Source organism: Sorex fumeus, unplaced genomic scaffold, assembly GCF_029834395.1.
Source record: "Sorex fumeus unplaced genomic scaffold, SorFum_2.1 ptg000086l, whole genome shotgun sequence".
In the NCBI taxonomy this organism is placed as follows: domain Eukaryota; kingdom Metazoa; phylum Chordata; class Mammalia; order Eulipotyphla; family Soricidae; genus Sorex; species Sorex fumeus.
This window is the reverse complement of record NW_026606143.1, coordinates 33,298,742-33,322,896: the sequence shown is the minus strand read 5'-3', so window position 1 is coordinate 33,322,896 and position 24,155 is coordinate 33,298,742. Positions and strand designations below refer to the sequence as shown.

Sequence of the window (24,155 nt, the reverse complement as noted above, 5' to 3'; positions counted from 1 at the left end):
CCACTGTGCTATCACTCCAGGCCCTGAGTTAAATATTTTTGAGGGAGTTTGTCTTTTAATCATCTCATTTGAAATTAGTATTTCTATTCAGTTTATTGTCTTTTTATTAGCTTCTTCTGATTTTAGTCAGTTGTCAGTCTCTCTTCTTAAGGGGGAGTGCTTAGAGTGGTATACATCAAGGTAAAACAAAAACCAAACAAAAAAAACCTTGAACAGGGCTTCTCGATCATAGCACTTTTGACATTAGACTGGATATTTCCCTGCTGGCCTAGGTAGCTTATCAACAACAAACACCCATGGCCTCTTTCAACTCGGTGTGTTACCCCGCTCTATGTGACAAGCAGAAGTTGTCTAGACAGTATTTGCTAGACATTTCTAGATGTCCCCTCACCTTCCTCCAACCCCTGGCATAGCCATTTCTTGTTGAGAACCACTGAGTGAAATTTATGCATTTAAATCTTGGGGAGGTATTGTGAACCCCAGAAAGCTTTTGCAAGATGCATATAATAACATGACAGTGACTTGATTTTAACATACAAAGCAATGGTAAAATTTATCAGGCATTTCATTTCTTTTTAATTCTTTGTCTACACTCGCATGTAGCATCTCAGGTTGGTGGTAGTACAAGTAATAAAATGTGCTTGCTGTATTGCCTTCTGCCTTCCTCTGAAATTAATTGCTTAGTGATAAAAATGTGCACAGGAATAGTGCGTACCAACCTCCAGATAGGAGTAGCCTCTGGGGAGAGAAGGAATAGGAATGAAGGATGGTCTGTTTATGACATTTTACACTTCGGAGGGAGGGAAAGAGGAATCTGAAGCAAAAACGCCAACATTTATCAGCGGCTGCATTTTTACCATCAATCTAAGCAGAACTCCTATGCCATCATACATTTGTACTTTCCAGTTTATGTAATCAGTTTTTACTTACTGCCATGGATGATTACATACCAGGACGGAAACTTCTGTATATAGGAGATGCATCATATACACATGAACACTCAGGTCACACCTGAATTATCACATGAAACCTCACATAAAGCAGGGGCTTATGGATGGAAATGACAGCAGTGCTCCCCTTCCTGGCTTTTAATAGTTTTCTTCCTGAATTGGTTGGAAGACTCACATTTAGCAGTTAATTCATCTTTTACTAGTGGCAAACTATGGTAATTTGCAAGTAATAAGTCCAGTAAAAGATCCTTAAGCAATTTCTTGGAAAACAATTCTAGTCCTTATCATGGATGGTGTTTTGTATGTCTCTGATACTGCAGAATGTATTTCAGCTCCATTGTATCCACCTGTTACAGGATGAATCCTGCGTATGGGTTTACTTCTGTTTCAGATTTTGCTCATAATGTGAAAATAATGTCGTTTTGTTTTGTTTTGGTCCACACCTGGTGCTAAGGGCTTACTCCTTGCTCTATGTTCCGGGATCACTCCTGGAAGGCTTGAGGGACTATTTGGGGTGCTGGGGATTGAACCTGGGTCTGCTACATGCAAGGCAAGCGCCCTTCCTGCCGTACTATTGCTCTGGACCTGATAAAGTAAATAATTCTATTCTAGATAACTTTAGGAGGTTTCTGTGATATAGAAGTAAAAATAAAAATAGAGATGGAATAATGAGAAATTTATGCACATTTCTAGGTATAAATATTATAACAGACATTAGTAGAGAACTCTTAGAAAATGTTTGAGACAGAGAAATGATTACTGCTCCACTCCCCACCCCCCAGTAGGGTGTTGTGGATATGTGTGTTTTCGAATATATTTTTCTACCAACAGCACTTATTACAAAGACTGCATAGCATGCCCATGGATGAGAAATAACCTCCAGAATAATGTTTCTAGCTTTAAATTGTAGCTCTATTACTTCTTAATTGCAAGATCTTAAGACAAATAATGGAATACTCTCTAAAGTTAAATATCTGCCTCTGTAAAATGAGCAAGATGACAAGGATTGGTCTCAGCATGTTGATTAGATTAAATGAGAATACTATATGGAAAGCACTGATAATGGGCCTTGTACAGAACTACTTAAAGACAATTATTGAAAATAAAGCTTAATTTTTCAAGTGCCATTATTGGTTTACAAAGGTTACGATTTTTAGGCTTGTAGCATTTTGCTCCTGCTGAAAGCGGTGTCAGTGTGAGGAAGCACTTTGAAGACACTTGGGATATTTGCATATAAAATGCAGGTTGAACTATTTTTAAATACTTTAGTTGTCAAGTTGAATTCCCTGCTATTTGTATGACGATATTAAAGAATTTCTCCCAAGGAAGGGCTTCCTCAGAGAGTAATTAGGGAATGAATTGCAGAGTATAACCTTTGGAACAGTTTAATCCATGACTAGTGAAGTAAAATCAACATTTTCCCCTGTTTCATGATGCATGTTGGATGGCTCTTTCAAATTACAAAGCACAACACTTCAAACAGTTATTTTTGCTACTTATATAGTGCGTGAATAGTTTAGAGGGCTCATTCTTCCAGAGCATTAAGCCAGGTTATTTAACTACATTTAAGGTGGCTTGGTCCATTTTATGATTATTAGTATCAGTTTAATAGCTTTGTCCAAATCTTCAGGGAAAGTTGATTCTGGGAATAAACCAATCATTCAGGAGCTTTAGACAATTAGTAGTAGCAGGAATTCGTTTTGGTTATAAATGTCTATATCCAGTAAGATTGTTTAGTGATTAAGGGGCCAGTGAGATGTATAGTACAAGGGTTAAGGCACTTGTTTGGCACTTAGCTAACCCCAGTTTCATCCATCCCACTCACCACTGAGTGATCCCGGAGTGCAGAGTTAGGAGTCCGTGAGCACCTCGGGGTGTGACCCAGTGCTCCTCCTCAAAAACAAAAGATTTTTCAGTCATTGAGATGCGATTTTTAATAGGATAGAGATCTTGAGGATACTGAAAAAAATATAGCCCCACCCCTACATATTTTTCTATTTACTACTAAAATTTACTTTTCTTCTTGTCTAATTTTTTTCCAGTTGATGAAATTTATTCTGGGGAAATATTAAATGACTTGATAGAGTTAGTTTATAGCAGTACAAATCAGGAACTTCTACCCTTTTACATTCCAAAGTAAAATCGTACAAATTTTGAGGTAAAGATAGGAGTGAGGGATAGAATAGTCATTAATTAATTGTTTAAGCATTTTATCACACCCTTAGTTTGTTTACAATGTCAACTTTTAACTTGTTCAGTGTCTACACAAAGACAGAGAAATTAGTGGCGAATTATCACCTGCCACGCTAACTACAGCTGGTGACATTCTATTGCAGACATTATGGGGGCAAAGGCATGCTTTTGTGAATATATTGAATTAAAGACCCGTTTAATTTTTTTTTTTTTTTTTGCTTACACTTAAAAAAATTATGTGTCACCTCTCAGAGTGGCAAGAGTACACTCGGTTTTCGTCATACCTTCCCTGTGAAGATATTTCAAATTAAATTTTTACAATAGTTCTGTAAACACCAGAGATCATTGGCAGAATCAATAGAAATGGGTTAAAAAAAAAACACAGCCTTGAAGATCATGTTATATTTACTTTTTTTGTTGTTTGTTTTTGTTTGGGGGCCATACCTGCTGGATTCAGGGCTTTCTCCTGGCTCTATGCTCAGGGCTCATTCTTGGTGCTTAGGGGACCACATGTGGTGACACGTGCCCGCAGGTGCTGGAAGCAGTCATCGTTCTTGTGGTGGGCAGCACCGTCTGACCCTTGGGAGCTGGAGTGCTCTCTCCCCCACTCACTCACATCAGCACTTGCACCACAGACACAATTGGAGTGGCTTGTGCATTGCCTTCTAGGATATGTAGTCCCTGGTGACAAGAGACACAGAGTCAGGTGTTGGCTCCAAAGCATCACATCGCTTATTCTAGTAACCCTGTCCAGGTGATCCAGCCAACCCAGTGACAAGAATGTTTGCTCGGAACCTAGGGTTTGATATCAGGGGAGGGGTCTTCAGTCTGTCATTGATGTTACAGTGGCTGAAAAATGCTTGACACTTTTGGCCAACGGACGCAGCTGGAGACTCGTGCTCTCTTAGCAAGGATGAACTTTTTAAAAAGAGTGGGGCCAGTTTAGGGAAAGACATGGGATAAAGATAAACACTGCTTTGAAGGTTCAGAAGCAAAACCGCGTTCTGAAAATGGCGTTTGGAGTGGAAAATGCAAGTGAAATAAAGACATCTGCTGAGTCTGCTGGAGCCTGGAGAATGTGACCTCTGAGCAAGAACAAGCTGCAACATGCAAACAGCGCAGGAGTGGGCTGAGATAAGATAGAGAAACCTTTAATGAAGGCAGTCAAGAACATAATTGATTACTGCAGTTCTGAATAATTCACTTGTATAATATTCATTAAGTATGTATTGAACATCTACTGTGGGTCTCGTAATCTAGGTGTTTATGTTGCAGTTGTGAACAAAATATATAGAGCAATTATGAAAGCACCAATTTAAAAAGCTACAAGGTTTCTAGTGGAAAATAATTGGGGAAAAAAGGAGTAGAAAGAAACTGTCTTTAAGGTTGCTCGAATTCCTTTTCAATTGCATTTCCAGGCAATTCAGAACACACACACACACTTTATTCCAGGATAAACAGCATATAGGCAAAAGGAAGTTGTTTACATCGAATTAAAAACTAAATTGACCTGTTGACAACACTGAATACTAGAGTAGACTATCAAGACATTGTCTGCCATTTGCAGCCTTATGTGGATTAGAAACCAGCAGACTTAGTTTAAGAGCCTTCATGTCCTTAAAAAGTATGTTGGTGTATGGATTTTGTTACAGTTCAGACTGTAAATGCAGTGCTGCCTATTAAAAACATTTACAAGTGGATAAAAACGCAAGAACTCAAATCATTAAAATATCAAGATGCTTAAGTGTTACAGTACCAGTAGACCGGTTAATTAATGGTTTGGTCCATTCAAAAAGATGGTTTTCAGAATTATTTAATGACAGGTCAGAATGTTTCCCACATAAAATTAAGTAAAGTAAAGGCAACCGCACATGATGTACACTCATACTCTTTCAGTGAGAAAAATTTATTGGAAGAAAATATACCAAAATGTTTACAAGTGTAAATAATTTTATTTCTTCTTCATATTCATTTTGTAATTAGTCTTTTTATGTCCTTTATATTCTTTTCTATTTTCTGTAATGAGCTCATGCTATTTTTTATAAACATTTTGAATAGAGGTGAAATGTTAACAGTATTTCAAGAAATTTTTCTCTTAATTGCATTTTTCCACCATTGAATTGATTTTATAAAGAAAGATTTATTTGGCTTTGTGTTTTTAGTAAATGTATAAACCTTTTTGAATATAAGTGTGTATGTTTATGTATTGTTGAGTAGAGAATTTCCATTCTATTAGTAAAAGGGATAAGTAAAGGAATCAACATGTCATTATGTCTAACTCCCTTTCCGGCAACTGTTTTCTATTGTAAATTCTGTTAATGAGATACAAAGGAGAAGGAAACCTAATGAATTTCTTTAAGGTATAAATGTGCTACTTACACATTTACCTTCGTAGTCATTTTATTGAACAAGATTGAACTAAGCAAAATGTTTTAAAAAGTCACACCAGGGTGTGAGTTCACAAAATAATTGAGGAGGGGGCGGGCCCTGTGTGAAGATGTGTGCATTCAGTGGCCAGAGCCACCTCCAGTCCTCCCCAGGCCTTCCTAGCAGAAAGATGGAGAGCCAGGGACCACAGCCTCTTGGTGAAAATGGCCCATTTAATGCAGAGCTGCTAGTATACATCTGAGGAGGGTTGAGATAAGGACATAGGTGTGATTGATCATTTACATAGATAAAATATAGGAAATTCTCTTGGGGAGATTAACTCAAGGAGACACTCTGTCTCCCAGGGGCATCTGCATTGCTTTTATCTTTCCCTCTAACTGTATATGTTATCAATACTTGCCCTTTGTTTGGATAAACACAGTAAGAGACAAAGATTCCAACACTTAGTTCTCTGGCCTCTGAGAGCAAGGAAGGCTTTTACTATAAATCCTGAGACTAATCTCAGGCCAATTCAGCTTGTCCTTCCCCATAGGGATCCTGTCTCTGAAGTCATAGCTTGCATCAAGACCATGCATTTATGCTTTCTAGACTGTTCCATTTTGATGCCGGGGTAGCTTTGCCACTCGCCATGGGGTCCATCCTAGTTCCACAGTGGGACCTCCCTTTTTGGGGTGTTAGGAACTACAGCAACTGAAGCCCGAGTCAAGTAATTATGACCAATGCCCAGGAGTAGATAATATTTCAGAGTCAATCAACTCCCAAATATTAGGAACAGCATTAATGGTCTTTTCTCTATAGTAAACTATAAAAAGGCTACAGGGAAATAGAAAAGCAGGTAGAAGTACAAAGCACAGGATTACCAGAAAGTTTTGTCTTCTAAGTAATGAAGACTGACTTGGGGAACTGAGACAATGAGAACACAAAGGGAAGGTTAAAGATAAACTTTAAATTAGGGATGTTGATTAGTACCAAGAATTCTACTCCATTACTTGGAGGTCAACCACACATACTAGGGAAAAGGGAGCTCAGATAAAGAGGGGAACACCAAATAAAGGTGTTGGGAGGACCCTCCCAGGATGGGAAAAGCATGCTGAAAGTAGACTATAGACCAAACATGATTGCCACTCAGGGTTTCTTTTGCAAACTACAACACCCAAAATGAAAGAGAGAACAGAGGGGAATGCCCTGCCACAGAGTCAGGGTGGGATGGGGGGAGGGGGGGTGGGAGGGATACTGAGATGCGTGGTGGTGGGAAGTGGGCACTGGTGGAGGGATGGTATTTGATCATTATATAATTGAAACCCAAGCACAAAAATGTTTAAGTCCGCAACTGTACCTCATGATGTCTCACTATTAAAAAAATTTTTTTAATAAAATAAATAAATAAAATAAATTAGGGATGTTAGCAAGAGGGTAAGCTTCTCTGGGAGGAGGAAAGGGGGCAATTTAGGGTTAATATCCAACACTAAGGGCTGGAGAGTGTCTAGTGGGGAAGGCGCTTGCCTTGCATGTGGCTGACCTCGGTTAGATCTCCAACATCCCACTGCCAGGAGTGATTCCTGAGTGCAGAGCCAGGTGTGGCCCTCAAACCAAAAATAAATAAATAAAAATTTTAAAATGAAATAAAAAGTCACACCAAGTTTTAACAGAATGCAATTTTAAAAGATATGTGGCGTTTTCAGTATAGAGTATAGGATAACATTTTCTGATCAATTCTCTTGTGAGCTTTTGCTTTTGAAAAGAATGTTCATTTCATTAAGTTGATGGTTGTACTTTTTATGGTTATGGCCTGGAATTGTGTCTCATTTTTTAAAAGATTTATTCTGATGCAGGCACGAAACTTTTGTTGATTTAAGGTGCTGGAGAGCTTACACAGGGGCTCTAACATGCCCGTCATGTATGTGCCATCCCACTGGCTGCATCTCTAGCCACAGGCATAGTTTATGTTTTATGAAAAGATTTGCTCCTCCAAATCTTTCCCACTTAGAATAAACAATAGGCCTCATCCAGGCAGAAGATCTTTGGTTGCTTTTCATTCTCATTTCAGAAAATATTTATAATATATTTTAACTTTGAAGAATCTATTTTCCTTTACCATAATGTAAAAAATTCCTTTTGTGGACAAGACTTAGATTCAAGTTATTTTGCCTAGTGGTTCTTTGTTCTCAGTATTTCATTTTCCTTTCCAAATCTTGTTTTTCTCTTTTTCTACCAAAAAGATCATGTGTTAAGTAGAATTCTGCTCACAAAGTACTTGTCTTAGTTCATGAGCACTAAATAAGGGCAGGGGGAAGGTGGTGACTGGAATTGAGTGACAAATGTTTACCCCACTTTGGCTATGAAATGACTAACTATGTGGAGAGAAACTGGTGCACAGCTAGCTTTGTTAGGAGCAGGGAAGCGAAGAGATGTGACTTGGAATAGGCTTCTGTTCCCAGTAACTGCCAAGTATTATAGAAGCCTCTTCTCTGGCCCCAGGAGCCCTTTTCAGTTGGTTCCAGGGTTTCCGGGGAAGTACCAAGGGCTGTTGGCCTCTCACCATTCACCCTGACTCTTTTGTGTAGACTCAGATATTGGCACATCTGTCCTATTACCATTTCTGCTCTATGTACCCAATCATCTGCCCCTTATTCTTTGGCTTTCTAGACAATGTCTGCAGGATGGCAACAAAGAGAATTTTGGAGCCAAGAAATGAGGGCTTGGGGAGGAGGACCTATGTTTTCCTCTTCCGGTTCTTGTTCCTCTCTTCCAGAATATAACCCAGACCACTGACATTTCCAGTTTGAAAAAAATTGAAGACTGACTTTCCTTAAGCTTTTTTCTTTTATTTTTTCATTGCAGGAAACACATGAAATTGTGGCCATCAAGAAATTCAAGGACAGTGAAGGTACGTTTTTATTTTTTTCTTTAGTTTTTGTGAAGGGAATGGGGAAGAGATGATATGGAGTTTATTAGATTTTCCTTCCTGTGATTTTAAAGTAATATTCTCAGACAATGAATATGGTTTATTTATTATGCTTTGCTTTGAACCATGTGGTGGCTCCTGTATGTTTTTAAAATCTCATGATATTAAAAAAATGCATCTTTTCTTTGAAAATATAGTCAGTGTTAAAATCTTGCAAAATAGAAGACATGCTCTCCACATGGTTTCTTAATATTATTAAAATAAGAAAACTGATTTGAAGGAAATACTAAGTGAAAATACTTTGTATAGGTGGGGAGGGAGGGAGGGGGAGAGAGAGAGAGAGAATCTGAATTGAATACTTATGTAGGTTCACACAATAAGCAAATAGCAAGTGCTGTGTGAAAGTGGTATTGGTTAGTGTAATTTCTGGTTCCTAATCAGAGATAGAAATGCAAAAGTAAGTGGTCTGTTGACAGCATCGAGGCAGTGATTTTATATTTAGAAAATCTCATTGGGAGAATTTAAGCTTTTCAAGAAGTGATACCACTCTTGGAGGCCTTAGTCACATGTTCCAATGAAATATTAAAATTGCCCCTATGTCAGGCAAGGAAGTTTAAAGTAAAGTATTTCAATTTCTTAGCTTTTAAATCTGGACAATTGGTAATCCAAAGATAGTCAAGTAGAAAAACTGTTAGCAAAGAACTATGTGACCTTTAAGAAATGCTAGGCAACATTTTCCCAACTCTTTTGATGGAGATCCAAGTGGAAATATTTTGATGTCTAATTCCGTATCCACACAGTGTTCTATATTTAACTGAATCGAAAGTGTCAACAAACTCATTTTACTAATGTGTGCTTCTCCATTTTCTGTTCTTCTTATATAAATGCACATAAATAATTGTGGCATCAAATACATTGATGTCACTACTAATGAGTCACAGCCTGCCATTTGAAAAACTGTTTCAGGATTAAGAGGCATCAACCTTCATCTATAAGTAGAAGTATGAAAACAGATGTCAAGACCTGCCGTCATCAGCGCACATTTCTTTTAAATACTGTAAGATACCTGCCTCTATATTTATGGATAATTTGGTCATCCTGACCTCAGAGATTTAGCAAGCATTAAGTAACAAAAGGGGCTTGCTAGCAAAGTTCAGAGGTAGAATCAGTAGTATTTGATGTAACCCAGCACTGGTGTGCTGGTTATGTAGAGCACCTGCCCTTCAGTGGGGCAACCTTACCAACCGTTGGCTTGGCAGCCTTAAAGGAAAGGCAATAAAAAAAGCCCTGGCTTATTCTTAAAAGGAGTCAAAAAGACCATTTATGGGAAACAGTATCCCCATGCCAACCCACGATGAGACCACTGGGAATGAGCTCTTTGAGCAGTGGCCTTGGGCCAACCACAGGTGGCCGAGACACATGGTGATCTACTAAAAAGGGTGACTGTAACTGTGGATCAAAGCATAACCTTCGCATTTATGTAAAGACTCCTGGCTGTGCATTCATCTTGTAAGTACTTCTTCAAGCATCACTTGCCACCAAAAATAATTGTCACCAAATTTTTGAAATGTAGTGCAATCTAGGCCATATATGCCATTACTTAAAAAAAAAGTAAGTTAAGTCCCATATTGTTCAGTATTCTATGCATAGCAACTCTTGCCACTTTGAATGAAATAATACACTTGTACCTGTGTCATTAGGACTTCAAAATGGCAGTCAGTAGTGTATCTGCAGAGTCATTGAGCAATGAGCTGGGTGCTATAAGAGCTGTGAAGGGAAATCAGGTATGGATACTTTCAAGGAGTTTATGACCTATTTGTAGAACTAAAATCTGTAAATAGCAGTAAAATAGAAGGCAGTGGTTCTGGAATGAATTTGCATAATACTGAGGCTAGAGAGATTGTTTCTAGCTATGACATTTTGGGAGTACATAAATAGTTTAGTCTTAATGGGAATCATTTGCTCTGCCCTTGTTTCACTGAACTGACAAGAGTGATCCACTCTCCTGTCATCTCTGCCAGACCTTCATCCGTTAGCATAACTCATAGGCCTGCGGCCATTTCCCCCATCTTTCATGCAGATGGACACTGGAATCCCTATATCCACTTCCGGTTGGACTTCCCAAGCATTGCCATGATAATATTTTGAAGACATCCAATTACTCATAACTTTGTCATTCCAATACTATTCTAGGCACACTTTCAATTCTTTCTAGTTCTCTCTAGTGGGTCTCACAGTTCTTTCTCTCTTCACTCTATACTCCTGTCAGAGTGTGGTTTTGCTTAATGGAAAGAGAACATGTGTAGTGAACAACACCTATAGAGTGAAGAGGACCTAGTTGAGTGCGGAAGAGGTTCTGAGTTCAAACCTTCTTAAATCACTTAATTCTGAGTTAACTTATTATATTCTGTTCCTATCAGGCCAATTATAATAACAAACTAGTTTTATGCTATTGCTAGGCAAACCTATTGCTTAGGTTTCCATATTGCTCTCATCGGTCCCTTTTATTGTTTACTCTAAAAAGTCTCATGATACTATGCTTGTGGTTTTTCTAAATCCAGCATTTGAAAATTGTTGTGCAGATAGTGAAGTAACCCTATCTTAAAAGTAAGAGCAATTTTAAACTAGACTCCGAACTTGACCTGACCCATGCTTAAGCTAATCAAGCATCGTCTTAATGATTATTTCGAGGGATATTTTATGTGAATATTGCCTTTTAGATTTAAAGCATGATAATTTTCTGCTTTCTTATTAAATTCATAAGTATCTACAAATTTGCATGTTGTTTAAAACTACCTTTTATGACTGATTGCTATTTAACTCAAAATGTCTTTTTATTTTCCCGGGAGAATAGGTTATATTTTGAAATGAGTACCAAGGTTTTATAGTAAATAGAAGGTTATGACTTTAAGTTGAGAAAATAAAAGTAAGTTTATCTTATATTTAACCCAATTTGTTATGATAGCAACTCTGCTATTTCTTAGAAGGAATCAGTGTTATCTTTTTTTCGGAGGGTGGGACCGTTTTTACAGTAAAATTGTAACAGTGTCAATGAATGACTTTCATGGTGAAAAGAAGGTCATGAGAAATGCAACTAGGGGCCAGAGAGATAGTATCTAATAACAGGTTATCTGCCTAGTTGTTGGACCCAGGTCTGATCTCCTGCATTGCGCATCGTCCCCTGGAACACTGCAGGCACTGGCAGTCAGAATCCCTGATCCCAGAGCTAGCAGGAAACTGCCGAGTACTCAAAACATAAAATTAAATAAGAACTACACACAGAACTTCTTCATTTTTCTCTTTGTTTTTGTTTGTTCTGTATTTCTGTCTTTATCCTTGTCAGTTTTAAAATATTTTTAGGTAGTTGATAGAACTCTCTCAGATCATTTCCTCTCTTTAAGTTTTGGGCCACACCCAAACTTGGTTTACTCCTGACTCTTTGCTCAGGAATCACTCCTGGCTGTGCTCGGGGAACCATATCAGTGCCAAGATTGAACCTGAGTGGACTGTGTGCAAGGCAAGCGCCTTACCCTTGTACTCCTTCATCAGCCTCTCATCCATCTTATTTCGCAGTCTTTGCCTCTCTTTTCTTCCTGAAATATTTTATACACTTGGGTAGTGGCAAAAATGCCTGTTCAAAGAGAGGAATGTTTACTGGGGTGTTGACATTTTAATGGAAGATCACTTCACTAGTTAATGTTTTCTTGTTTTGATGGCATTTGCTTCTTCACACGTCACCATAAAGGTGGAGTCTTGAATAATGAGTATTTTGCAGGGGTTTCCTCAGTGGTGCTCTGCCAATTTTAAGCCATCCAGGTCAGTAGTTCAGAGTGAGGGCCCAAGGATGTGATGCTACTTGCGCCCCCTGGTACCAGGGATTACCCAGGCTACCCCAGAGGTTTTTAGGGGCCTCCAAGTCTGCACTCCAGTGACACTTAGGGAACCATGTGGTGCCATGGATTGAACTTGTGTCAGCTAGATGCTAAGCATGTGCCTTAACCCTCTGCTATCTCTCTGACCCCCAGATAATGAATTTCTCATGCTAACCTGAATAATAGTATTATTTTACCTGAGAATGTAAGTTCCTGCAGAGAACCATTAACTAAGAAACACTGAACCAACCAGAAATCTCTGTTGAATTAATTGTAGTATTCAGGTTTTCTGATAAGAGCATAATCACAGACTAAAAAGATACTAGAGATCACTTAGTTAACTCTCAGACTATGCATAATTATCAGATTGATTAACTTCTTTTATCCTGTTATAAATCCAATCTTGTGGAGATTTGATGATAATCTGTCACTGTTGGATCTTCATACACACAAACATGTCTACCATCTTCAGTTGATTACACAAACTAGGAGCACTTATTTGGACTAAAGAACTTTCGACCAGCGAGTGGAAAACAATACTTGTTCAAACTTTAGGATGTCCTATGGTCCAGAGTTTATTTTGACATACATTTGGATCTTTTGATAGGCCAACATCTTTTCTTCTTTGCACTTTTCCATCTTTTCCTGAATAAAAACGTGAGGGGGGGGAAGCATCTTCCCTAGTCATCATTGGGCTTCAGTACATGGCAAGGAGCTTACTCAGGGAGTTATGTTACAATTCTCAGCTTGCATCTATATCCTACTGCTTGGGTTTCTGTAACTAGATAGTTTTTTTTGGGAATGAACATACTTATCCTTCTTAATCAGGAGAATATGTTTACATGATCATTTGTACCTCTATTTTTATCCTTATTTTTATCCAGATACTACTAAGTTCTATCCTGATATATATATATATATATATATATATATATTTGTATCTCAATATATAAAAAATATACCAATTTGTGTATTGATACTAAACAAAAGCTGGTAATCTCTCTCTTAAATCCAATTCTCCGTAAGAGTGATCTTGAAACAAATTTTTCACCTCTTGGTTGAATTAATTCAGTTAACTGAAGTTGAGCATTCTGTCTAATCATAATTTAAGCACCGTAGCAATGCGCTGTCCTCCCATTGTTCATGGATTTGCTTGAGTGGGTCTAGTAACGTCTCCATTGTGAGACTTGTTACTATGTTTGGCATATTGAATACATCATGGGTAGCTTGCCAGGCTTTGCTGTGTGGTTGAGATACTCTCGGTAGCTTGCTGGGCTCTCTGAGAAGGGCACAGGAATCGAACTGGGCTCAGCCGGGCCCACCGCGTGCAAGGCAAATGCCCTACCACTGTGCTATCGCTCTAGCCCATCCTTTTAAAATCCAAAACAGATCTTTCTCAGACTACAGAACTTCTACAGTGGTGTGAACATCCTCGAAGATCATGTAAATCTCTCATGAGTTAGTACATTTAATAAATTTATTGTGCTTTTAATTGACCTGGATCTCTGATCATTTAAGGGTTTGCATCATTTGGGAGGGGGTATATGACAGCAGCATGACCAAAATCAGGCTAATTGTGTCCTGTTGATTTTTTTTTCTTCCTCAGTCATAGCAACCAGATTCAAATATAGCACTTCCACTGGGGTTTTATACAAGGAGAAATTGGCTTCCCCTCACTCAGAATACCTGTTTTTTTTTTTAAAAAAAAAGGCCCATGGGGGGTGGGGAGAGGCTCTTGACTATATAAGAATATGTGATTTCATAAAGTAGGTTACAGCTATTTCTGGATTTCTTTTCCTAGCCCACAGTTCTTTAAAATAGTGTTAGAAAGGAGTTTCTGTTCTTTAGATTTTACTCTTTTCATCACTTACCTTTGCAATTCTTTTGCTCCTGTGATCTTAAAAAATGGTTTTCTTTTACTTCAGTGGATAGCCTTTCTTGATTTTCAACTTGCCTTACTCGTTTTCCTTTTGTATTTTTTAATTTAATATCCTTTATCTAGCCTGTTCGTTTATCATGGCTCTGTAAAATTTGTGTAACTTTATCAGAGTATGCCGGTATGGAGCTTAAAATCCTCAGTAGTAACTGATCACCAGTCCATCCTCATGCATGTCAGCAAGTTAAAATGGGAAGACCTTTCAGATCATCTAGAACAGACATTCCCAAGGATAATTGGCCCATTGTTCTGTTTTCAGAAAAAAAAATCACTGAGGGCCCCACTGGAAATCTCTCTTCTTTTTTTAAAAATTTTTATTAGTGAGACATCATGAGGTACAGTTGTAGACTTACAAATTTTTGTGCTTGGGTTTCAATTATACAATGATCAAATACCCATCCCTCCACCAGCGCCCATCCTCCACCACCACGGGTCCCAGCATCCCTCCTACCCCCCAGCCCCCTATCCCACCCTGTCTCTGTGGCAGGGCATTCCCTTTTGTTCTCTCTCTCTTATTGGGTATTGTGGTTTGCTTGGAGGCCAGCCACACATGCTAGGGGAAAAGGGAGCTCAGATAGAGAAGGGAGCACCAAATAAAGGGTGTTGGGAGGATCCTCCCAGGATGGGAGAAGCATGCTGAAAGTAGACTATAGACCAAATCTCTCTTCTTTAAGCAAAAAAATAGAAAGTTGCGTGCCCCCCACCCCAGCCCATCCCACTGGAGTACTACCACCCCTCTCGTGGTATCACCTATTCTGGGAAGTCCTGACCTTGTAGAACCAATTGGGATTATAACTAGGACTAATAAACCCAAGGCCAAAATCTCCATAGCTATTTTGTGGTTCACCGAACCAAGATGCTGCCTTAAGGATCGTCACTGAGTTTTCTTTCTGCTCCTGCTACACTGTACTGTTACTCAGCGAGGCAGTCATAGAATCTGGAGCTGAACCTGGGTGTTCCAGCTCACTCTCCCCAATGGCTTCATACCACACCGCTGTGTTGACTTTGTGGGAGTAAACACTCTTCAGTCACCCTGAGAACGTTATTCTTCCTGTCTTGGTTTGTATCACAGGAAGAGCTAGCCTAAATAAAGAATCATGGGGGTTTTGTGCTCAATTTCAGTGGGCTGTGCCGTTGTCTTTAAAAACTGCCTCACTGAAGAATGAACCTCTGAAGAAAGTTGCAGATATAAACATGTGCATTCCTTTGCCATCATCTGATGGTGCTACAACTCCCATCAAAAAGTATAGAGTTGGGGTGGAGATGGCAGGAGGTATACTGGGGACATTGGTGGTGGAAAATGTGCACTGGTGGAGGGATGGGTGTTCCATCATTTTATGACTGAAACTCAATCATGAAAGCTCTGTAACTATATCTCATGATGATTGAATTTTTTTTTTAAGTACAGAGTGGCCAGGGGTCTGGAAAATGCTCAGAGAAACAAATCTGGTAGCATCTCCCAACTAGTGAAGAGTGTGCATTCAGCGTGTGCCTTGGGGAATTATTACTCCATCTCCCACCTGTTTCCATTTGTTGCAGTCTGGTGCTTTCCTCAACTGGCAGAAGTTCCTTAAAATGGTTTTCTCAAATGAGGTGGTGGTGATGCTCCATGCTGGGCAATCTTTTAAACTTATTTGTGTGTGTGTGTGTGTGTTTCATGCTTTTCTTTTGTCAACACCCATTGTTAAGAAAAGTGGTCAGTCTAGATTTGAATGTATATAGATTTGAATCTTCAGTAGGATACCAAAACTTAAATGAAGTTCAGGTTTATAATCTATGGACTTTTTTTTTGGTTTGTTTATTGGGCCACACCCGGAGATGCACAGGGGTTACTCCTGGCTGTGCACTCAGGAATTATTCCAGGGGACCATATAGGATGCTGGGAATCGAACCCGGGTTGGCCGCATGCAAGGCAAATGCCCTACCTGCTGTCTTATCACTCCAGCCCCTGAACTTTTGATGAATCATAAATGACTTATAGATAATTAGGTTGGCAAAGGCCTTAGGAATTTTCTGGGGTGTATTGGGGCAGGGAGATGAATCTGTTTATATAGGGTTTTTTTTTTTTTTGGATAAAAACTTCAGTGACTTGTCAAGTCACGTGTCAGCAGTGTTTGTTGGTTCAAAGGATTCCAAATCTAGGTCTCTCAAATGGTACTCCAGTGTTCCTTTGTTGAAGCCTTTCTGTTTGGCCTTCCTAAAGCAACTTTCTCTGCTAACAAAGGGAAGCTGTCACAAGCTGCTAATAATATAAAGCTCCTTTTGTTTAGTTGGAGCTTTTTTAGTGTCAACAGTTCACCAGGCATTTGATTAGAAAATACTGCACTCTTTGCCTTTTTTATTGCAACATTTATTTTTGCCATTTTATTGAGATCAAGTTGGCCTATATTACTGTCTAAGCTTAAGGTGTCCGGCATTTGTACAGTTTGACTTGTGTATATTGTTAAATGATTACCATGCTAAGGTGTGTTAGCTTCCACATAATATAAGTATAAGAAAAGAAACTTTTAAAAATTATTTATTTATTTATATTGAATCACAGTGAGATACACAGTTACAAGGTTGTTTATGATTGGGTTTCAATTTTATGATGTTCCAGCATCTACCCATTCTCTCTGTTTCTGTCTCTCTGTGTCTATCTCTCTCTCTATCCTTTTGGGCATTATGGTTTGCAATACAGATACTGAAAGGTTATCAAAAAGCAAACGTTTTAGTACAGTGAGTAGGGCTTTTGCCTGGCATGTGACTGACACAGCTGACCCGAGTTCGATTTCTCCGCCCCTCTCGGAGAGCCTGGCAAGCTACCCAGAGTATCTCGCCTGCATGGCAAAGCCTAGCAAGCTCCCCCTGATGTATTTGATATGCCAAGCACAGTAACAACATGTCTCATGATGGAGACATTACTGGGCCTACTCTAGCAAATCGATGAACAATGGGAGGACAGTGACAGTGACAGTGATTAGAACTGATGGGATGTACTCTCTTACCAACTTTCAAATATACCTTGGAGGAATGTTAACTGTAGTCATTATGTTGTATGTTACAGCTTGAGTATTTATTTCTCTGAAGACTTAAAATTTGTACCTTGTAACCATCTTCCTCCAATTCCCCCTGCTCCCACCTCTGCTTCTGCTTACCACAATCTGAGCCTTTTTTAAAAACATGCGATCCAACAGCATTTGTCTTTCTCTCTTATTTCACTTATCACAAGGCCTTCAAAGTCCATTCATGTTGCTGCCACCTTTATTTCTACTCAGCCCCAGCAGAGCCTATAGATGCTCTTCATGATGAAGGAGATATATGTTCCTGATCCTTATTGCTCTCAGTTCTGGGGCCTTGATTATTCATAAATCACTCATTGTAGAAGATAGCCAAGGGCAGGGGTGAATAGGAGGAAAATGCAAGCACTTTGCTTACTGCCTGAAAAGCTGCACTTTCACAGAAGATGGAAAGCACTGTGTTCAGAATGGAGAGCGCAGAGTGCCTGGTGTTTGCTGTAGGTTGCTGCTTCCCGTATCTTTAGGGGAACAGAGGAAAGAAACATTTCTTTCTGATGCCATTCAGAGTGTTCTTCTGTGCTACTGTCTTCCGAGGTGTCTGGGTATTTGGACTTGTCTCCGTGGAGCTCTCGGGTTAGCACAGGTGGCCACACAGATATAAGTCAGGCAAGCAGACATTCATCAGTATTGATGGTGAGCAGGGAAGGTGAGGCAAGTTCCGATCCTTGGAAGGTGTGAGGAGAGTGGTTTGGAGAGGGCTACTGAGGGTGCAGTTCAAACTCTGACCTCAACGAGCCAGTCCTACAGAGTGTGGGTTGTGGAGTGGGAATTCTGGGTAAGAGGAAACACATACCAAGGCCTTAAAGTTGACAAATCAAGTTTGGAGCTCTTTGAGTGAACTGAGAGACTAATGGGAAGGAAGGGCGGGAGAGGGGCCTGAGATGCAGACAGAAAAGACAGGGAGAAGTCATGAACATGCACTTTATTTATCTCTTACTGAATTACTCCGCTGTGAAAAAACTCACTTGCTTTTGTTGAGAGCTGCATGACATGCTTTGTCTTCCAGGTGACTTTTAGTGCCATAACCCCAGTCACGAGAGGAACTCAGATGGGAGAGTGGAGAAGCTGGTTAGCCTTCTAAAGGTTTTGAAGAGTCCCTAGAATTTAAGGGTGACAGTACTTCTCTTACGGGATGGCAGGGCCCTCTTTTCCTTCAGTCAGCTAAGACAGTTCCGGAAGTGACACACGTGACATACCCTCCCCCTGGGCAGCTCCCACTGCTGTGTGCTCTCCCTCCCCTGATGCGGGCTGGCCTGGTTCGTTGCTTATGCCCATGCTGACCTTTGCCTCTTGCTAGTGCTTGTCTTTTAAGCACCGTGTCTCTTTTTGTTCTTTCCTAATCTTGTTTCTGCTTCCTCCAATAGTGTTATTGCTGAAGCAAGGAAGAGGAAAGATTATATTTGTAGAACCATTCACAAAGGAATGTTGAGTCCCTGGTTTGATTTTGTTTTGGGTTGTGGTTCTGGTTTTTGTTATTATTGTTGGTGGTGTTGTTTGGTGGGGGATGAAGGGGTTTCGGCCACACCTGGTGGAGCTCAGGAGTCACCCATGTGGTGCTCAGGGAGTATATGTGATCCCAGGGATTCATACCAGGGTCAGTCATGTGCAAGGCAAGCGCCTGAACCCCTATACTCTCTGTACTTTTGTTTTGGGGTGTCACCCCTAAACAAAAACAGAATGTGAGCAATATTCTTGACACTGCATTTAGACATGAGACTGTATTCAAGCCTTTCCGTTGGTAGATGGCTTGAACATTAGTCTCATACACTTTAACTGTCAGGCTAAGGTTTGATCTTTAGTCAAACGTGATGTAGATGCGTGGCTTGGGACATTTAGAGTGCGGCTATGGCATGTCGCTGTAGCACCTGCAATCCGGTCCTATTGCTAAGGCCCACCTTGAGTATTCATACAAAATAGGATCAAGACTCCAGGTGATCTTGTGGCAGTTCAAGTTTTTCCATAAACTTAGGGAAAAGGATCTGTGATTGGACTTTAGGATCACACATAAAGGATTATGAGCGTATTTCCTTGTATATCCATATGTAAATGTGACAGATTTCCCAATTACATCTACAAGTATCACAAAAACTCATTTTGTGGTGGAGGTACCACACCTAGCAGTGCTCAGGACTTTCCGACTCTGTGTTCAGGGATCATTCCCGGTGCTGGTGGTCAGGGAACTATATGTGATGCTGGGGATCAAATGATAGTCGTTCACAAGCAAGGCAAGAGCATTAACCTCTTTACTATCTCCAGGCCCAGCACAAAAACTCAGTTACAATAAAAGTTTACCTTGTTCTCTGCCTGCCAGTGACTCCATGAGAGTTAATGTGACTTTTGTCTTTCCTCCATGTCTGTAGAGGTTACTGTAAAGGAAGTTGATAATATGGAAGGGTATATTGGTTCAGCATAAGGGCTGCATCCTAGTACAACTCTACCATCTGTGACAGACAGATGGACATGCCTCAGGAGACCAGCAGGAGCCTCCAGCAGCTGCTGTTCAAAGAGATTGGCTGCTCTTAGAATTCCTGCAACTCGGCCATGTGCTGCATCATGGATGCCTGGTGCACGACCTCTACTCACTGAGGCAACTCACATGTAGCTTGAGGAATAAAATGCTCTTCTCGGCCAAAACTCTAGACTAAACTTAAAAATATGAACTGCTATGGTTGCTGCGCAGCTCAGCAGGTTGATACAGCTGATCCTAGTATGTAGTGTGAGAGAAAAATGACAGCGGGTGTGTATTTCCTATCTAGAAGGCTGTATTTGACATATACATTACAATAAGGAGTATAGTAAGTCCTCACTTAAGAAGCCTCTCTTAATGTCAAAAGATTTTGGAAATTGCCACATGAAGTGATGTTCTACCAAAAAAAAGAAAAGCATCAGTCCTCAGCAGACATTGTTTAATTCAGTATTGAGCTTCTTTTTTTTTTAATCCTTGAGAACATACTGTAACCTATATTTGAGTATTTTTATTCTTGATCCTTTGAACACGAAATGTGAGAGTCCTATTCTTTCCCTGGACTTTGTATGCAGAAGTACTCAACATGGAAAGTGATTTGGGTATTTTAGTGCTCTTGGCATGCTTTGAAGGTTAGAGTTTTACCCTGTTCATTGTTTCATTCCAGAAAATGAAGAAGTCAAAGAGACGACTTTACGAGAGCTTAAAATGCTTCGTACTCTCAAACAGGAAAACATAGTGGAGCTGAAGGAAGCCTTCCGAAGGAGGGGGAAACTGTACTTGGTGTTTGAATATGTTGAGAAAGTAAGTAATTGATACTCTGGGGATTTGCCTGATTCTTTCAAAGGTAGTTTCTGAGATTATTCAGAGAAGCACTATTCATGAGAGTCTGCCATATCAATGTAAGCTTACTCAGAGCACTTTAGAAAATGAAAATATTGTCGGCAATCTAGAGACCTGAAATATATTTTTATATATATAATTTGTACAGAGATAATATTAAGCTTAAATAATGAAGTATTGATTTGGCTTTTCAAGTCTTAGACTCTTTATCTAACAAGAACTTCTTGGACTTGACTTATTTTAATTAACCTAAGAAGGCTTTTGAGAAAGAGACAATTAAATCAGTAGTGATAGGGCAGCATGACCGAGGTGTATGGAAGAAACCACCAAATGTGAGACCTTGGTTTTAATGCGATGATGATGGGGAATGAGTGAGTGGACTCTTGAAGCAGCCTTTTGTGAACGGTCAGTGCTTTGCCTTTAGAGAAGAGGTAGATGTGAGCTCAAGAACAGGATTGGGAGGCATTGGAGTAAAGAAGGAAAGCAGCGTTGTTCAGATTACTTGTGCCCTTGCTTTCATGTTATTCAAAAAATTTCCAACTATTCAAACCGATGTCAGCTGCGTGGTGGTAGTTTTAATGATGTCACCCAAGGGTTTTTTATAATAATCAATTGTATATGCCAGTGACTTTCCTGAGGAGCAGCTGACCTATTGCCATCTAGAACTTCAATACTTCGAATAAATGGGAACAAGATGGGTCTTCTAGAGGTTTCCTTAGCAAACAAATAGGCAGCTTGTACTGATTTCCTGAGTATTATCCAAGATTAAGACAGGAAAGATCAATTCCCAAGTGTTTTCTATGTTAGAAATGACACTGTCACCACTGCCACCATTATCATGACAAAAACAAAGCAGTGTTGCCAAGATCACTGACCAGTAATGGACTTTTGAATTAATTTGGCCTCTACAAAGTATTTTTCTAATTAACAAATTATGTAGTTAATTCTTAACAAGCAAAACTTGAAAAATAGTACAAGGCTCTCTGTCATTTTAAAACACTATTTTATGTTTCTTTCCTCAAATCTTTTAAGGTCTGTTGTTTTCTGTCAATTTAGACATTCCCTAAGGGACTTTCTCCACCAGAATAAAACTAAATTTTTTATTCTTTTAAAAGTTTTTTTTTAAAAAAAGAAATACATTGTTGTCAAATCGTATGTTCTTTAAATTAGCTTTCACTTATCAAAAATAATCATGCAGTTTGAAGTTTTCACTGCCAAATAATAAAATCCCGACAGATTTATTTTGATTTGTCTCTTTTTTTCCTGCCGTACTCATGGTGATTGTTCACAATTAATATAGCAACTTAGAATGAGCAAATGGACGGCTTGGAGGGGCTGAGTTATTGCTGCTGGTAAGTGGCACAGCTGATAACTAAATGCCGTTATTCTTAACACAAGACCTGGGATTCGCTCCTTGATTCTTTGATTTTTCAGTAGAAGATGACGATCATATCCCCTCACTAGTGACAGTGCCAAACTATTGACAATGAGTATTAAGAGGCCAAGAAGGAAAATGTTCTTATGTGCTAGGCAATTGTTTTATTTACTTATTTTTTAAGACGATTGTTAAAAGATGCAGGATTACAATTCCATAAAGAAAATGGAAGTTTCTTTCTCTCATGAGCTGGTAGACCAACTTAGCTTCAAAGTAGTGGGATGCCTGATGCCTGGCTTCTGTCTTTTTCTTCACCACATCCTAGGTATGACCCTTATCCTCAGATCAAGGGTCATACCGAACTTGGTTACATGGCCACACTTTTGCATGGCAGAAGGGAAACGTACTCTTCATTTTGGATATTCATAGTCCACTTTCAAATTTTTATTCCAGGGGAGTATGAGGATGAATATTGGGTATCATTCTTCTCCACACAAAGAAACTGAGAATTCAATGTGCAATGAGAGATACAATTTTATTTTTACATCACAAGGCCCTCTTATTTTTCTCTGTGTATTTGGGAGTCTCCTATTTATTTGTTAATTTGCAAAGACAGTTATAGTGTGTGGTCATAAAATATGTAATTTGAACATTTGTTTTGACTCTTGATGTATCAATATATCCACTTTTTATTGGAGGTAAGATTATGGTCTTTTGAATAGTGACCTTTCGACTGGATTTCTGATAGTGTGTTTCCTTGTGTATGTCACACCCAAACTGCGTTAACTATAGCAGCATTGCTCAGTAGGGGTCCGTATGGCTTTCTGTGGGCTCCAGGGTATTTAAGGCAGCTGCAGGTGAAAATCATGTAAATGGGCGCTTTGGCATGTTACTAATTTACCAACCAATAGGAAAAACAAGGTTATAAAGGGGTCAGAGTCAGAAGGAGGTTGAAAAACACTGTCACTGTTACTGTCCTCCCATTGTTCATCAATTTGCTCCAGCAGGCACCTGTAACGTCTCACAACAAATTGTGAAACTTGTTGTTACTGTGTTTGGCATATCAAATACGTCATGGGGAGCTTTCCAGGCTTTGCTGTGCGGGCAAGATATTCTCCGTAGCTTGCCAGGCTCTCCGAGAGGGGCGGAGGAATCGAACTGGGGTCAGCCATGTTGGCTGCTTGCAAGACAAAGGCCCTACCCGCTGTGCTATCACTCCAACCCTGAAAAACACTAAAGCAATGTATTGTGACATCATGAAGTAAAGCAGAACTTAAAATTATTACAGAAACATTTTCAGGAATCCTTTTCACCACCATTGCTTGTTTTTTGCCAGTGTGTTACAGTTGTTTCACTCATATTTTATTAATTATATTAAAACATCTAGTAGCACTGTAGCACTGTCCTCCCGTTGTTCATCAATTTGCTTGAGTGGGCACCAATAACGTCTCCATTGTGAGACTTGTTACTGTTTTTGGCATATAGAATATGCCATAGGGAGCTTGCCAGGCTCTGCTGTGCGGGTGGGATACTCTCGGTGGCTTGCCAGGCTATCCAAGAGGGACAGCGGGATCAAACCTGGCTGCATGCAAGGCAAATGCCCTACCTGCTGTGCTATCACTCCAGTGTTAAAATATCTAGTATCTGTATAAGTAGGTATAGAACATGTGTGATTTATATGATTATTAAAGTGAACATTTATATACAGATAACTTTTTTGAAAGGGAGGGGGGCTACATCCAGCAGTGATTAGGACTTATTCCTGGCTTTGTACTCAGAGATCATTCCTGGCAGTGTTGGGGCCCTGGTCAGCCACATAGAAGGCAAGAACCCTACCCACGGTATGATTGTACGATCTCTCCAGCCCCTATATGCATACAGCTTGACTGCAGGAACAAAATTGTAAGCTCATAGTTGAGTATCAGTTTTCTAACCTTTTGTTCTTAAAACTACTTTATACTCTTAAAATTTGGGAGGCGTACTTAAACTTATTATTCTTGTAGCTTCTAGTGTTTATCAGATTAGACTGATCAATATTAAGATACTTATTAATAAACTCATTATATGTTTGCATAGATAAACCAGTGTCATTCTTTTAAAAGAAAAACTGGTATTCCTCTTCCAAAGAGGCTAGTTTAGCTTGCAACTCAATGGATTTGCCAAGTGTTTT

General features: G+C 39.5%; 1 protein-coding gene across 3 annotated transcripts in view; it reads left to right on the top strand.

Moving 5' to 3' along the window:
* Positions 1-24,155, top strand: part of CDKL5 (cyclin dependent kinase like 5) — a 223,138-nt gene that overhangs the window by 130,501 nt on the left and 68,482 nt on the right. For all 3 annotated transcript variants that reach the window (XM_056131071.1, XM_056131070.1, XM_056131069.1), the window contains exons 4-5: positions 8,373-8,418; positions 20,435-20,571. In XM_056131071.1, the coding sequence (XP_055987046.1) occupies positions 8,373-8,418; positions 20,435-20,571 (183 nt within the window). The remainder of the gene's footprint in view (positions 1-8,372; positions 8,419-20,434; positions 20,572-24,155) is intronic.